Source organism: Microchirus variegatus (genome assembly GCF_963457635.1).
Source record: "Microchirus variegatus genome assembly, chromosome: 8".
In the NCBI taxonomy this organism is placed as follows: Eukaryota; Metazoa; Chordata; class Actinopteri; order Pleuronectiformes; family Soleidae; genus Microchirus; species Microchirus variegatus.
The window spans coordinates 9,983,515-9,999,059 of record NC_139809.1 but is presented as its reverse complement, the minus strand read 5'-3'; the positions used below and the strand labels follow the sequence as shown (position 1 = coordinate 9,999,059).

Here is a 15,545-nt window from a genome sequence, read left to right as displayed (position 1 = left end):
AATCAATTATTGTTACATTTTGCATATTTTTTTAATATCTTACTCATGTTTTGGAGGACACGGTCCCTCTCCAGCTGGGTGTCCTTGATCTTGCACTGCAGCATCATCAGCTTCTGCTCATACTGCTGTTTGAGTGTGTGGAGACGCCGCTGGCTGTTTTCCAGCTCATCGATCAGCTTCTGCTTGATGGCGATCTCACAGGTGATGTTGGCCAGGTCTGCTTGGAAGTTCTCTGTGGGACCAAGACAAAAAAAATGATTACTCACCATTTACTAAAAAACTGGAGAAGTAATCGACTTCCTTTAACAATAGATTTTACAGAATGCATCAGTGGAGGACTGTGCTCTCTCTAAGCACTTTCTATACATCTTTGGGAAATGATTTTAACCTTCCATTTGCTAAGGCTTTTGAGAATAAACTCCATACAAAATTGACAAATTGAGTGCATTTCACTGTGTCTGATCGATCGCTTATGTAAACTGACTGCACCTTCTATTACTGCTATTATGGATCTTCCTATTCCTCATGAACAATGGTGCATCTGTGTTTCAGGCCATATTTAGAATTAGAATTGTGATGTACTTTCATTATGACATTCTTATTTGTCCATTTCCTTAGCATGAGGAGCCACGTTGCATTAGACACCACTTAGATTGAAGTATCACAGTAGTGCCCACAGATTATAGGTAGAATCAGTATTTTCCATGTAGTCCATCTGTTCTGTTTTAATTATTCACTACATGCCCAACAATTCAACTTAAAAATATATGTTTGTATGTTCAAAACCTTTCTTTCTATTGCAGAAACAGTATGGGTTTGCATCAACACAGCTCCCCCATGTGGACAAACTGCAGCAGACGCTTCTAACACAAAGAGGGAGAACAGGAAGTAGGACATTGGTTTATATACCCTTTTCATCCGACTCCGAGTCAGAATCATCAGAGCTCTCTTCCACGTCCATCTCTTCCTCTTCTTCCTCTTCTTCCTCCTCTCCTTCCTCATGATCGCTGGCCTCCTGGATGTCCTATATGTCAAATAAACTGAATGTATTTTGATGCATTTAAAAAAAAAAAAAAATCGATACAAAGACGAAGTATTAGACCTCAGGTCGTACCATCTCTGCGTCCTCACTGACTCGCTCCGTCGTCTCCTTCTCAATGCCCTTCTCTTGCTCGTTGTCGGGAATTTCTTCCTTGTTGGCACTGAAACATTTGGACATAACGAAGAGTCAAAGACATCATACACCTGCCATGAATGTTTTTTTTTTTTGTTTGTTTTTTTAAGTGTACTTTAAGTGCATCTTTTAAGGTTACTGTAACACATAATGCAAGTTAATTTGAGGTCAATGGCATTTTTAAGTTGGTACCATACAATTTTAAGGCTTTTTTGGCAAACATAAAATGTGTTATATGTAAACAAAAACACAATGGGACAGAGATTTTTTGTTTTTTTTTAAGTGTAATTTTCTAACAAAGGGAGTTTGAACAAAGCCAAAAGAAAATGGAAGGAGGGAAAATGCCGCAAAAAAAACATTTGTGAACCAAATCCTTGAAGCAGATCTGTTGGATAAATATCTTTATCCAAACGCAGGGGGTTTGGAAAGCCATGGTGATGTTTCAAACAAAAGCAAATAATGATAATAAAAACATTAACACCCAAAAAAGAAATGAGGGATTTGTCATCCAATTTAACCATGTTCTGATACATTTAATTTTAAACTTATTTGTCAGAAATTACTGAGACACACTTTTTGCCTGTGTGCTCCACCATAAGGCACTTATAATATTCAATAATATGATACAATATTGATTATATTGTGTTGTGAAATTTCTCAGAATAGACACCTGTTGAAAAGTTCCAAGATGTTTTCACTGCATATAACAAAAGTCAGCAAAAGACACAAAGAAGCAGGGGATGTAGCATGATGGATCAAAGGGGTTTTCACACAGAAGATCTAAAGAGAGAAGAATAAGGTTTATTTTGCGGGAGTGAATCGCTGCTACAGAGGCATGTGTCACTCCAGGTGCAGAAAAAGTACCTGCCAAAAACATATAGAGTAAAATAAAATGCTGAGTTAGGGGGAAGCAAAAGAATGGAAGAGGCAAACGGAGGGTGGAAGCTCTGACAAACCTGGCATCCTCAACCTCTTCCACCACCACCACATCCTCCTCCTCCCTTTCCTCCATCTCTCTCTCTTCCAAGAGCTGCTGGAGTCTTCAGGGAGAGGTGAAGGATCGAACGAGAGAAGGAAGCAAGAGATGAACGAAGGAAGGAAGAATGGAGGGAAGAATGGTCAGAGAAAGCTCTGTACTGGTCAGCCCCAAACTTCATCCCCCGCAGCATTTAACATTAATCTGATTACTTCTGCTCAGTGTGAGCCGAGTGATCACAGGCAACTTCTTCAACAGACATTAATCTTAATAATCACAGTGGATTATGGGCTTTAATCACAGCAGAAGATCTGCATGGTTAACGAGGGCTGAATTCCATTTAACTTCCTTAGATTTACAGGAACTGAACACAACTAAAACAGGCCAAAAATGCAGATGGTGGGAAATTATTTTTTTTCCAGATGTGCACATGAACTACTAGTTCCACCTAGTATTGTCATTCAAGTCCTAGTATTTCTTGAAGTTTGAAACTTACTCGGATGTAAAGGCAGCACAGTATGCAACAAGATGCAACAGCAACCTTAGAACACATGTTTTTTATTGATGACAATTCCCCTCCGCTAATGTTATTACCTCTTCTTTTTCTTTTTCTCTCGTTTCTTCAGTTTCTCCAAGTCTTTCTTGGCCAGTTCAATGATATCAGACGTCTCCTTCTCAGGGGCCAGCAGCGAGGAGGAAAAGGAGCCGGAGCCTCCATAGAGGGACTGACGGTTGGAGGCACGAGACAGATTCTTCCTCAGATTTTCATTCACGGCTTCACTCTCCAGGAGTTTGGCTCTAGGGATGAAATCCGAGGGGACACACGCAAGACAACGTTCACGTCAGATCCAGGTTTGTATAAGCACGTTTGTCCAACACTCACGCAACAAGTGTGAGTGTTGGACAAACGTGCTTATACAAGTTTGAGATTTCTCTGTCGTTTATCTTAAGATAAGAGAGCTGTCATACATTTGCACTTCAGACTGATGTACAGAACACTGTGGAGACTTCATCACTTTTGAGCAGACTGAGGAATAACAGCTCTGGGACAGAATGACAACACACATTCCTCTCTCTCTCTCTACAGTCAGAGATGTCTACCTGAGGTCTTCAATCTCTTTGATGTAACTCTGAATCATGTTTCCAATCTCCTCTGTACCTCCTTCACCTGGGGGAAAAAAAAAATCAGATGAGGTAGGTGAAAAGCACAATGGCTTCATATTTAGAACTACAAAATAACACTGTTGTACTGTTCCACACTGGTTCTGCTTGGTGGAAACGAGGATTAGGAGTGCACTTCTGAACCCTTACCCGCTCTGGCGAGGACTTGGTTGGCTTGGTCGCTAAGCAACTGAGTGAGCCGTGCCCTCTGAGCGTCGATGGTCTCCTGCATGGCCTTCACCCTCACCCTCAGGTTGCTGTTCTCTGTGTGCAGCATGGTGTTCTCATGGAACATGTCACTGAAGCTCTCCATACCATCCTCGCCCACCATGCGTTTACCCTACAGGGGAGGGAGAGGATTTTTATAAACAGATATCAGCATGCAATGGTTCAACTGTTAAGTCAAAAAAATAACCACTATACTGCTCACCGCCTTGTACTCCATCAGCTCCATCTGCAGTCGAGCTATTTCCGTCCTCAGAGCGCTGATCTGCTGGCTGGCCTTGTCCTGGTTCACCATGACCTTGTTCTTGATGTTGCGAGCGCGGTTGGCATATTTCAACGTGTTCAGCGTCTCCATGAAGTCACGATCAGACGGGCTGATACACGCTATCATCACTGTTTGGCTGAAACAAAAAGGAGGGGGACGTCAGTATCATTCTTTAACTGAGCAATGTTACTTCTATGATAACTGACTACAGGCTGCATGCTTTCACAGGTTGGATTTCATTGCTATTTTAGAATAGCAATATTGCTAGTGTTGCTGGACATTCTTTCTTTTCCACTTCCATCATAATATCCTATTCTTAAATAAGTTCTTCATGAAATGAGAAACCTGTTTCCTCCTAATGAGTCCTGCAGAAGCCGGGTCAGTTTGGAGTCTCTGTAAGGCACGTGTGATGACCGCTTGCTCCGGTCACCCAAAGCACTGATTACATTCCCCAGAGCAAGCTGCGGCAAAAGAGAGGGCCGAAGAAGGGTTTCAGGTTGATACAGGTGTTTGCAGAACAAGAGTCTTTAATATATAAGCACATTTACATAACCTAACCCCCCTTTTTTTTGGTCAAACCCTGAAGGCAGGTCAGCAAAGTTTGATCAAACAATAAATAAGTCAAAGTACCAAAGATTTAGAACTGTTGCTATGACAGAAATGATATTAATAATAAAATCCTATTTAATGATTTAAATGCTTTGTTTTCTTATGAAGCAAAACCACACATAAATCAATAACTAAATTAATCTTAATTCATTAAGTTCCTCACAATCAGAATACATGGACTAAATTGCATTAGTAAATGTAGCATTCCACACTTAAGGCTTCTATGTTCTATTTTTTTTGTTGGTGAAACAATAAAACTTGTGGGAATTTATAATAACTACACAATCCGGCCACTAGATGGCAGTACAACTCTAGAATATCAAAGTCCTCCAGCAGCCAGGCAGAGGAGGGAGAAGCTCACCAGTCCACAGTTGATGGAGATGCCCTCTTTGGCTCGATCGCCTGTCGCTCCGGTTCTTTTCAGCCTCTCAGAACCGGCCAGGTCGACAAAGTGAAACTTGGCCGTCAGCGTCTCGTACTCGTCCATCTCGGAATTTCCGTTGGAGACTCTGTTATCGGTCTCGTTTTCTTGCTGAGTGACAATGACACGCGCGCACACAAACCCTGTTAGTGTTTCCCTACGTCGGACAAAGTAACTGATTGTAAGAAAAAGCTTTCATTCAACATTTAAACATTTTTCCCACAATAAAAGTGTATATTGAAGCACTTTAAAGAAGACTAAATGAATTAAATCAAGATACAATGACTTAATTATTTAATTCTGACAACTGCAAACAAGCTGAGGCAGTCAAAATTAACCTGGATCAATTTCTCTGTATGTTTTGATTAAAACGGCATAAAAGGTACATTTATAATAGTGTGAGAGTGCACTAACATTGTCAGAGGCACAAACGCGGACTTGGCACAGGTGGATGGTGAAGATGGCGTGTGATCGAGAGCTCTGGACGTTCATCTGAGTGCTGGCTGTGGTGCGAGACAGAGCGCCCAGTTTCAGGCATTGCATCATCTGAACAGAGCGGGGGGGAAAAAGTGTTGAATGTAACATTTATGCTGCCTGAAGTCAGCTTACAGATAACAAAACACTCTCTGGCATTTAGAAGAGTAAACATTGAGTGCAGTAATAAATGATATATGAATAATAAATAAAGTGTATTTGTAAAAAGCCTTGATCACAATAATCGGCTGTAAAATCTAATGAAAGTGTCATAATCAAACATGCATTCACTATTTAGATTCAAGCGGTTGGTGCGCATGACACTGATTCTGACACACGCATGATCTTCCAGTCATACCTCAGCCTCTGAGGACACGGTGCGTGTGGTCACACCGACCGTGTAGATTCCTCCCGTGGCGTCTTCGTGGATCTTAATGTGAGATTTCTGCTTCATGTCTCTTGTGGAGTCAAACAGGTCCAGAACCTCCTCGTTATAAAGCTTCATGGAGGCAAATCACACACACACACACACACACACACAAAAAAGACAGATTACTTTAAATACTGGACTAAATTAGGCACATTTCAAAGACAACCTTCTGAGCTAATGACCATTAAATGCATTTAGGACCAAAACCTCAAGCAAACAACAAGGATGAGAAATGTGTAATTTTGAAAAATGCTAAACTTAAAATTCTTGTCATAACCCTAATGTGTCTGTAGACATTCAGAAGGAAAAGTGTTTAGTTTATGGTGTTAAAATAAGAGCATGAACTATATCTAGGCTATTTTATATACAGTAAAGCTTTTATTTTAGAAGTGGAATAGAAAATTGCAGTACAATCTGCTATCTGCATATACCTGCAACAATAATGGGTCTTAACTTTTCCCTCAATGTTCCATTGTTCGTCTCTGTGCCTGGTATCAGCAGACTCCCACCTCTGTCTAACCAACCAAACACTAACTCCTTTACCCTGAACTACTGCACAGACGACCTTGAAGCGCTGTGCTGTCTGTTCTCACAAACTCACAAAGACAACTGTTCTTATTTGTACATTCACCACAGTCTTAGAGTCTGTACTCTCAAGTATCTAGGGATCATTTAAATGTTTGTCTATTAGAAGCTTTTATCTGGAGGAAAAGTGGAAAAAAAATACTGGCATTTCAGAAAAGGTTCAATTAATCCAAGAAACATGTCAGTAATATAAGCTTGACCCATGACAGCTCTATAAAGCCTGAGGTAAAAAGCAGCTAAAATAAGAGAACGTTATCGTCTACCTCGAGGAACTGGGCGTTGATCTTAAACTCGGGCATGGGGCGTCCCTGCTCCTGGGCGGCCTCGCGCCGTTGCTCAATGCTTTTAAAAAGGTGATGGACGGCGCGGGGGATGATGCCCAGTTCTTCGTCTGCAATGTTGACGTCGAAGCCCGTCCCCATAGTGTAGGTCTTCCCTGAACCTGTCTGTGTGAGGACATGAGAATAAGCATCAGGGCACATTGTAAATGTACATAAACATTTAATTTCATTAATATGCCAACAAGGTTTTAATTGAACTACTGGACTGAATTGATTTGAACTTGGTGAAAGAGTGGGGCTTTTTTTCCTTTTTTGCTTTATACACATTTCCTCAGTCCTCTTTATTTTCTCAAATCTTTTGTTTTCTATTCCTTTTCACATCCCCTACAAAACAGTATATGTACAGTATGACTTAAGTGTATTTACCTGGAGGCTACAGATACAGTTGGGGAGCAAGTTTTTCTAGTCATGACAAAATGTGCGACTCGCATCTCTTCAGAAAAAGTGTGCAGCATGGTGGCTTCAGAACTTCAGAGAGTAGACATTATATGGCAAGTTTTGCACAAAATAATAAAACAAAAGAAGCAATATTTTTCATCATCACCCACATCTGTGCTTAGAACAAACTTTTGATAAGATAGAAGATTTATTTTGAGTTGTGTTTATGTGGGCTGCGTTCTTGTGATGAAGCCAAGTGGATCGGTCTAAATCTAGATTAGTCCCAATAAAGCCACAGAGGAACACCAATCTCATCTAGGACATACTGTCAGAAGTAGGCCAACTGTCACAGAAACAGTAAACCTGGGAGACGTGGATTAAGACGGAACTGAGCAGAGGGTGAGGTTATGATGGCCAAACAGGCAGAGAATGATCATATTAAGTTTACAAAAAAACATGTAAAACCTCCCTAATAAACAAGATCCTGTATCTCACATCTAAATCAGATCAGTTCCAGTGGTTTCTTTCTTTAATCATGCCCCACAACCTCTTTGACAGAGATAATGATTCAGGTTTTTAATTCAGTTGAATTGCACAAAAGCTACTTTAAAACGGACACAACTGCTTTAAGATATTTCACTCCAGATTTGCCCATTCTTCCTTTTTAACAAGATAATATGTTTGGCTATATTGTCAAAGCCTTGAGCTCGATTGCTTTGTAGCTGGGACTTGAGAAGGTAAAATACAACTCTCATACACAATAAAACTCTGTCAATGACCAGAATCAGTCTTTTTGCCGAGTTACAGGCAGCTTCAAACTCAAGGTCTAATTGTTGCTTAATAATATGGTCAGAGTTTTGTATTCTTTAACTCCTTCCTCTCGTCTCCTTTTTCCCCCAAACTTCTCTTTGATACCACTTCTTTATTCCAACCAACTCTCTCCGTCCACACAGCTATAAAGCACCGTCGCACCGTCGTGCAGGCCTGAGAGAGAGCAAACACAAAGACTCACCTGTCCGTATGCAAACACAGTGGCGTTGTAGCCTTCGAAGCAGCCTTCGATCAGCTTCTCGGTGCACTTGCCGTAGATGTCTTCCTGCTGCGAGTCCATGTCGAACACGTAGTCGTAGGTGAAGGACTTGTCTTTGCCCAGGATCACCTGAGGCTCCCCGGGCATCACACACGTGCAGATGTGACATCCTTCGATCTTCTCTCTGGCCAACTGAGGACGAATCCTGCAGCCAACACAGAAGAAAGGGATGAAGGTTAATGTTGGTGTACATATTAGGAAATAAAAAAAATAAGAGGAGAATACATGAGGTTAAACAATTCCATAACAATAAAATATTGAATCAATATGATTTAAGTTCTGCCAAATTGGATGCAATTGTTGATTTTATTGTGTCCATATGTCCTGGTCTTAGTGTGATTTGTTTGTATTTTAAGTGCAAATTACACTGTTCAATGCCTGGAATACAAACCAAGAAACATGTTTCTGTTCTATAAATCAGGATATAATACAAATCAGCAGATATTTGACAATATTTCATTACAGCTTAATTCAACAAAATGAAAAAAAAAAAACGCAGATCAGCATAGTAATTCTGTTTAATTTGTACTTTTATCCATAATCAATCTAAAAAAACAAAAAAAACAAGGAGTCAGTGTCAATACACTGATATTTTCTGTAGTAGTAAAGTAGTCAGTCTATAATTATTATATATTTTTTGCTATAAAATATATTTCTTGTTATAGGTTGATTTTTATTGCTTTCAAAACATAAAACTGAAAGCAATATCCAAAGCTTAATTTTCATTATTGTCATTATACTCAGTACAGTGAAATTATATGTATGGCTTCCACCCTAACACGCGTCAAAACAATGGATAAATAAATAATCAAAATAGAAACAGTAGGCAGGCAGGTGCCAAATTGCATTAAAACAAAATGCTTTTAAAAGTGTTTAAAAATGTTTAAAACGTATATTTACAAAATAGTACAGTATATTATAGATTATGAGATGTGTGTGCCTGCACAAACACCGTGTTAGAACAGGATGATCAGTTACTGTAGCTGCTGACAAGAATTTTACTGTTGAACCAATACAAAGATTCATCAGATGACTTGGCATCTTTCCTCTTTCTTTACTGTCCAGTCTGCATTGAACACAGCTGCAAACAAATCACCTGAACCTCCATGTTCTCCTCAGTCACTGTGACAAAAGTGGACCGGTCTTTTCATTGCATCACATTAAACGAGAAGTCTCCTCATGGGCACAGCCTCACAAAGAAGCTTAAAAGAAAAACACCTGACAGCGGGGCCCTGCAAATCTCTCCATCCCATGTGGATATAAAGGCCTCATTGTGCCCCCAAAGTTTGGAGGAGAACAATACTGTGAGCGGAGTACAGTGTGGCCATTGTGTTCATCAGAATGACACTGGATCCCAGCGCTGACACCGACGCCACGGCTGAAGGATTACACAGCTGAGCGCAGACGAGGGAGGAGAGGTAATGTCCTGTGTGTGGGGGTCATGACATATCCAAGGATTATGGTCAGAGATTTGGGTCAGAGATTAAAGGAAAGGCCTTAAAATTCAGCACTGTAATGAACTATAATTCAGAGAAATCTGTTACTCCCAGCTCATCAAGACACTTCCTTACTGATGATTGAGGCCTTTTAATTAAATATTCATCTGTGTTGTAGACTTGGTCAGTGCAGGATGTTCCACGCAAAACTACATATGAAAAAGCACAGGTATTAATAACACTGACTGATGGGATCAGGTGAGCTACAAGGTGACCCACTGGAACTGGTACTTTTGCCACATGGACACATTTTGAGCATGTGGGACTTCAGTTTGTTTGTATATTACATCCTCTTTTCTTTTTATGACACTAAAGTGATGGTGGCAGAAAAAGCAGCAGCAATACAACACCCAAAGGCAGAGGAAAAAAGATGTCAAGCTCGTAAACATGGATGTACAATAAATAAACTTGTCTGATTATTGTGCGAAGGGCACAGGGCACGAAGACTATTGAACATAACAATGTAGCAAAAATCATCATGTCCAGAAATCAGCTTTTTCTTGATATATAGGATATTAGAGTATTACAAATCTATGGTTTGCATAAGTGCAATAGAGTGGAGAAGAGTACCATCCTCTAAAGCTTAATCTCACTTTTGCCAGCTGCAGGTCATTCCATACAGGTGGTCTAGGAAAACACCTGCTGCAGTCAAGCTGCTGAGTGGCAACACAATACACCAACTGTACCAACACTAAGCAGTTTGTTTGAACGATAAGTCGTAAATGCTCAGAAATTTAATAAACCCGAGTTAAAGAGATTACACAAAGAAACAAACCACATCTGGTCTTCTATGTTCCTCAGTCTTTAGAACTTGTGTTTCCTATTTAACAAATTATCCCTCCTATAAAAATAAAAAAAATCCCCATTTTTTGTTGTGCCTGTCCTGCAAGAACGTTCTCCAACGCTCTGCAGTTACCCCACAGGGGAGGTTTCTTTGTTTAAGATGATTAGCACACTAATTGGGTGTGTAATCCTGTCTATTTCAGCGCTCTCCCACAGTACTTGCACACCCAGGAACTAAAAAATGATTTGATATGCATGAGTAAGACGGATATACTGTCAATATTTTTGAAGGAATCTTTATAGGGTGTATATTTTCTACACAAAATAACATTGGTTGTAGCTGTACAGTTAAGCCATTTTGAGTCACACTCACAGATTCTGTCCTGCATGTGATCATTAAAGTGAACGTCTATAATTAGAGGATCTGCTCCTTGCATCCTTGCGTCCATGCATCTCGTCCTTCCTTTCTAATACAAAGTTAAAGACATTTTGTAATCACACATCTCCAGTCAAATTTAGCTGTGGGGCAGCCAGCACACGTGCAACACGCAACCGCAACATCCCCATAAAAACCACCTCCCTTACTGCACTCGATACAGCACTGCAAGGGCTGCAAATAATTGAAAGGGAAGGGTGTGTGTGTCTGTGTGAGACCGCCACGTGTACACTTTAATCTGAGGCTGTAGTTCCTATTCAGCTGTCAAGGTATATATACCTTGTAAAAAAAAAAAAGGCATATATATACTGTATATGTATATATACAGTATATCTTACTGTATCTGTTGACTGTACAGGCTTCTTCAGCAATTCTTAAGTTGTGAATAAGGTTTATTTTCTGCTGCTTATTTAATGAATTGACTAATTTGTTGTAGTTCTAATGCTTGCATCTTAAAAACATTATGTGTCCAGTTTACACTTTTGTCCAGAATCTGAAAAAAAGTCAAAAATGTTTGTCCAAAATTTGACAAAAAAGTCATATCATATGTTATCATATCATAAGTAATATGTTGTATGTTGTCCAAAATCTGACAAAGAGTAGAAAAAAAAGGAAAAAAAAAAATGTTTGTCCAGAATTTTACAAAAAAAAGTCCCAAAAGATTTTTTTTGTCCAAAATTTGAAAAAAAAAGTCATACCGCAGTATATGGTCCAAAATTTGACAAAAAAGTCAGAAAAAAAATAATAATACTTCTGAAAGTAATGTGTTTCACAAGAATGTAACTGTTGTTTCAGTTTAGTATTTCAAACAATTATAATAAATACATTTTACCAACTCTATGTCTTATTTGGTTTTTGCAGATAGTGACCTGTGCACCAGAAAACAAAGCTCGTTCCAAGATAGAGAGAAGAAGATGGAAAATAAGACTCAAGAACAACCTTTGTTCATGCACACAGCCAAAAATCAAAGCCACACACACACACATTAGTGAAGCTCCCCTCCCTGTGGTTTCTGCAGAGAGGAGAGTAAAAGCACCAGATCTCATCTTTGTGTGTGGAGATTTGCTGAGGGAAACAGTCTGGCTGCTGCAGCCGACGTCACCGCTGTGCTGTTCACTCAACTTAAAGTGCAACTACTCACTGTCCTTCACAGAGGACATGATACGGTTTTGCAGAGGACATGGAACAGAAAGAGTATGTACACAAGAGAAAGGGTATTAAGCAGACAAGTGTGCAGCATGTCCTCGTCTCACACACACACACACACACGGCTTGTTGCCAGATGTTGCAGGCAGACGTCTACATGTCTTTTCCTTCAGGCTGAATTGAGGCTACATTGCAGGAGGTGATTGCTTTGAAACTTCCTTTCTCATCTTACACTCACTGCAAGTTACATCAGGATCATTCAGCTTTATTTACAAATAATGGGAGTGTAACTGATAAGCTGTAAAAACTGCAAATGTAAAAATACAGCTTTACCTCAAACAATTGCCTTTATTATCAATATTCATTCACTAGGTCAGAAAATAGAGAAAATTCACCATTAAAACTCTGAAAAGAAAACAGTATTGCACTTTCTGTTGCAATACTGTTCTGCTATTATTGTACACGCAGAATCATAACTTTACTGTATATTAATGTAATATACTGTATAAGCTATTAATGTAAAGACTTTCAGCACAGAGTACAGGAAAGGTATAAATGTAGAGCTGAAACAATTAATCAATTACTAAAATAATTGTCAACTATTTTGATAATCAACTAGCCTACGCTGTCGGGGGCCGACAGCAAGGGGTATATCCGCGAACTTGTCTAATCCTCAACTTTCCAATATACCCAAAGTATACGCACTCGCATCTGCCACTAACTGTTTTAATTAATTATTAATAAATTCAACAAAATAACTAAATAAATATTATGATATAATGCTGACTACACTTTATACATGTTCAAAGTATTCATATAAACTCCATATTGAACACAGAATACCTGAACTCATAAATTCCTCTCTAGTTTTTAATAAAACTAGTTAACCTATTATACCTTGTTAAATATTATGAATATTAAAATGCTAACCACACCTGCCATATCTTCAAAGTGTCCAAATGTCATGAAAAAGCATACACTATGTTTATTGAATTTCATGAAAAAGCTACAATATGTTCAAACTTTCCATTCAATGCATTAATAAAGAAATGGAGGCTTAACTATTTTTTAAATGATAATTAATACATTTATATTATAATGTAATAAATATTATGAATAAGTGCTACATAAACCCATGATATCCTCAATGTGTCCAAATGAGCTCAATAATAAAGAAAAAATGCCTTAACTATTTTTTCTGTGTTCACTAATGTAACTATTACCAATCATAGCCAAAGTAATAATGATTGTACTTGTAGATAGTTGTTACATGAATCATTGTACACAATTTGAAGGCAATATCTCCATCAGTCTGGAAGATAAAGCCGAAAAATGTGTTTTTAGCATAATAAATTAATTAATTTGCTAAATAATAATAAAGCTACAAAGATAGGGATAATTCTCAGGTGGTTTGTGATGCCCATGCAACATTTGAAGCCAATACCTTCCATTCTTTGGAAGATACAGGCAAAAATATGTTTTTTATATCATTAATTAACTAATTAATAATAATGGTAGACAGCTCAAAATCAATAGGGATCATCTACAGGGGGTATGTGACCCCCTGTAGAAATAATAACATTTAATCTCAAACGCCTTTCCAGTTATCGCGTTAACGGCTAAAATCTGCGGACGCGGGAGAATAATATCCGCGCGCGTTTCTCGCGGATATAATTAATCAGTTTGATGCTTTTTTCATGATTAAAACAAGATTTCTGATTGCATTAGCTTCTTAAATGTGAACATTTCCTGGTTTCTTTGGTCCATATAACAAAGAAATCATTAAAAATCATTAAATTATCATATTGGTTTGTGGACAAATCAAGACATTCCAGAACATGATCATTTCCTGGTTTGACGAACACCGATCAAGATTTTTTAGCATCTTCTGACATTTTATGGAGCAAACGATGAATCGATTATGAAAATAATAGTTAGTTGCAGCTCTAGATAAGTGCAACACAGCTCAGCTAATGTGTGTAAAGAAGGGGATTGCGTGCAGTTTTACAGTAAAGAGAACAGCCTAATGACAACTGTAATGATAATACTTCTAACCAGAGTATATATTTAAGGGAAATGAGGCACTGTGTCACTGTGAAGACGTGGATATAAATATATATTGTGCTGGTTTTCACAGCACATTCGCTGACTACTGCAATTTGGTCTCAAAAATAGATGCCGAGCAAAAATGCATGACAGAAAAAAAAATATCACTGTTTGCAGTACAAGTGCAAGAGAAATCCATGACAAAGATCCTGTGCAGCTTCAGTGGAGAGGAATGCTTTTCAAGTCACCCCACAGTGGAATGAGAGGGTACATTTTTAGTATCAAAAAGTGGTTTCATGGTCAGCCCCATTCAGCCCAGGCGGGACCACCTACAGCAGCAGACAAAGAGCTCTGCAGGAAACCCTAACCCTCTGCAGGGAAAACCACAAGCACATGCAAGCTGTGTGTGACAGTCAAACTCAAATCCATCACTTAGAAAAGCTTTACCTCAAATCTGTCGGGAATTTCATGTTTTCCCCCCGAAAAAAACTGTCTCAAAGCTTCCTTTTTTGTCTGCGCTTCCCTTAAAACACACCATGCTCCACACGACAAAAGGATGAGGTTGCCGTGGCAACGGATAGCAGAAGCAGTCGAATTGAAGAATTAAAGTCATAATACGATCCCAGCAGGATATAATTCTGGTCTGGTCGACTCACCGGTGCCAGGAGAGGGGGGGCATTATCATGAGAGCGACTCGCTTTGCCAAACCAGCTGCCCATCAAAGACTTAAGGAGGAGGTTCAATTGAATGCCATCCCAACATTTCCTCAGTGCTTTTATCCCTATGACTCGATCATGTAATTACTCTTAAATCGCAGAGATGATGCATCCTGCTTTCAAGTGCAGCCACTTAATTACAAAAAGAGCCACCAAAGCTGCCATGTAAACATCATCGGTGTTCATTAACAGTGTGGTACATACTTCAGGCTGCATCACGTGTATAAGCAGCATAAATTTAACAAAAGGTTTGAAACTCAAAGTGAAGAGGAACCATAAAAAAAAGTCAACTTATCCTTAGGGCCCTCAATTAGACAGTGATGCCTCCTTTACTCTGTCAAACATGTAAATGTCACAAGCCTGAAGCAAGCAAATGTCCTGTGTAACCCTGTAACACGAACTCTGAAGTGCCATTTTTTTCTATTTGACAAAGGTTGTATTGACATCAGTGCTAGGACTAATCCCAAAACAAGTAATGGCTCATCCCTCAAGAAAACAGAGCACAAAACCCTGAATTTTTGTCATGAAAAACTCAGTGCAGCGACCGATGCTGCACTGAATTATGATAGAATTGAGAAAATGGGCCTCAGAATGCCAACCTTTCACTTCCAACAACTCTTGAGCGTGACACAATACAGAGCACAATCATCTTTATTCTCCTCAGAGCAGTGGAAAGAACTGTGTCCACATTTCAAGATAAAAAAAATAAAAATATGTGACTTGAACAAATGTTTTCATTTATTCTCTACGATTTTGTCCGTTACGGGGTTGTAGGTGGAGCTGGAGGCAATCC

The 15,545-nt window shown here is 39.1% G+C and overlaps 1 protein-coding gene across 3 annotated transcripts in view; it reads right to left on the bottom strand.

Moving 5' to 3' along the window:
* The window catches only part of LOC310930258 (kinesin-like protein KIF21A), a 41,412-nt gene that overhangs the window by 15,970 nt on the left and 9,897 nt on the right, over window positions 1-15,545 (bottom strand). For all 3 annotated transcript variants that reach the window (XM_083893182.1, XM_083893183.1, XM_083893184.1), the window contains exons 2-14: window positions 8,052-8,274; window positions 6,584-6,766; window positions 5,664-5,804; window positions 5,246-5,377; window positions 4,772-4,942; window positions 4,147-4,262; window positions 3,742-3,937; window positions 3,462-3,651; window positions 3,252-3,318; window positions 2,745-2,948; window positions 1,115-1,202; window positions 910-1,024; window positions 44-232 (exon numbers count right to left, since the gene is read on the bottom strand). In XM_083893182.1, the coding sequence (XP_083749308.1) occupies window positions 44-232; window positions 910-1,024; window positions 1,115-1,202; window positions 2,745-2,948; window positions 3,252-3,318; window positions 3,462-3,651; window positions 3,742-3,937; window positions 4,147-4,262; window positions 4,772-4,942; window positions 5,246-5,377; window positions 5,664-5,804; window positions 6,584-6,766; window positions 8,052-8,274 (2,015 nt within the window). The remainder of the gene's footprint in view (window positions 1-43; window positions 233-909; window positions 1,025-1,114; window positions 1,203-2,744; window positions 2,949-3,251; window positions 3,319-3,461; window positions 3,652-3,741; window positions 3,938-4,146; window positions 4,263-4,771; window positions 4,943-5,245; window positions 5,378-5,663; window positions 5,805-6,583; window positions 6,767-8,051; window positions 8,275-15,545) is intronic.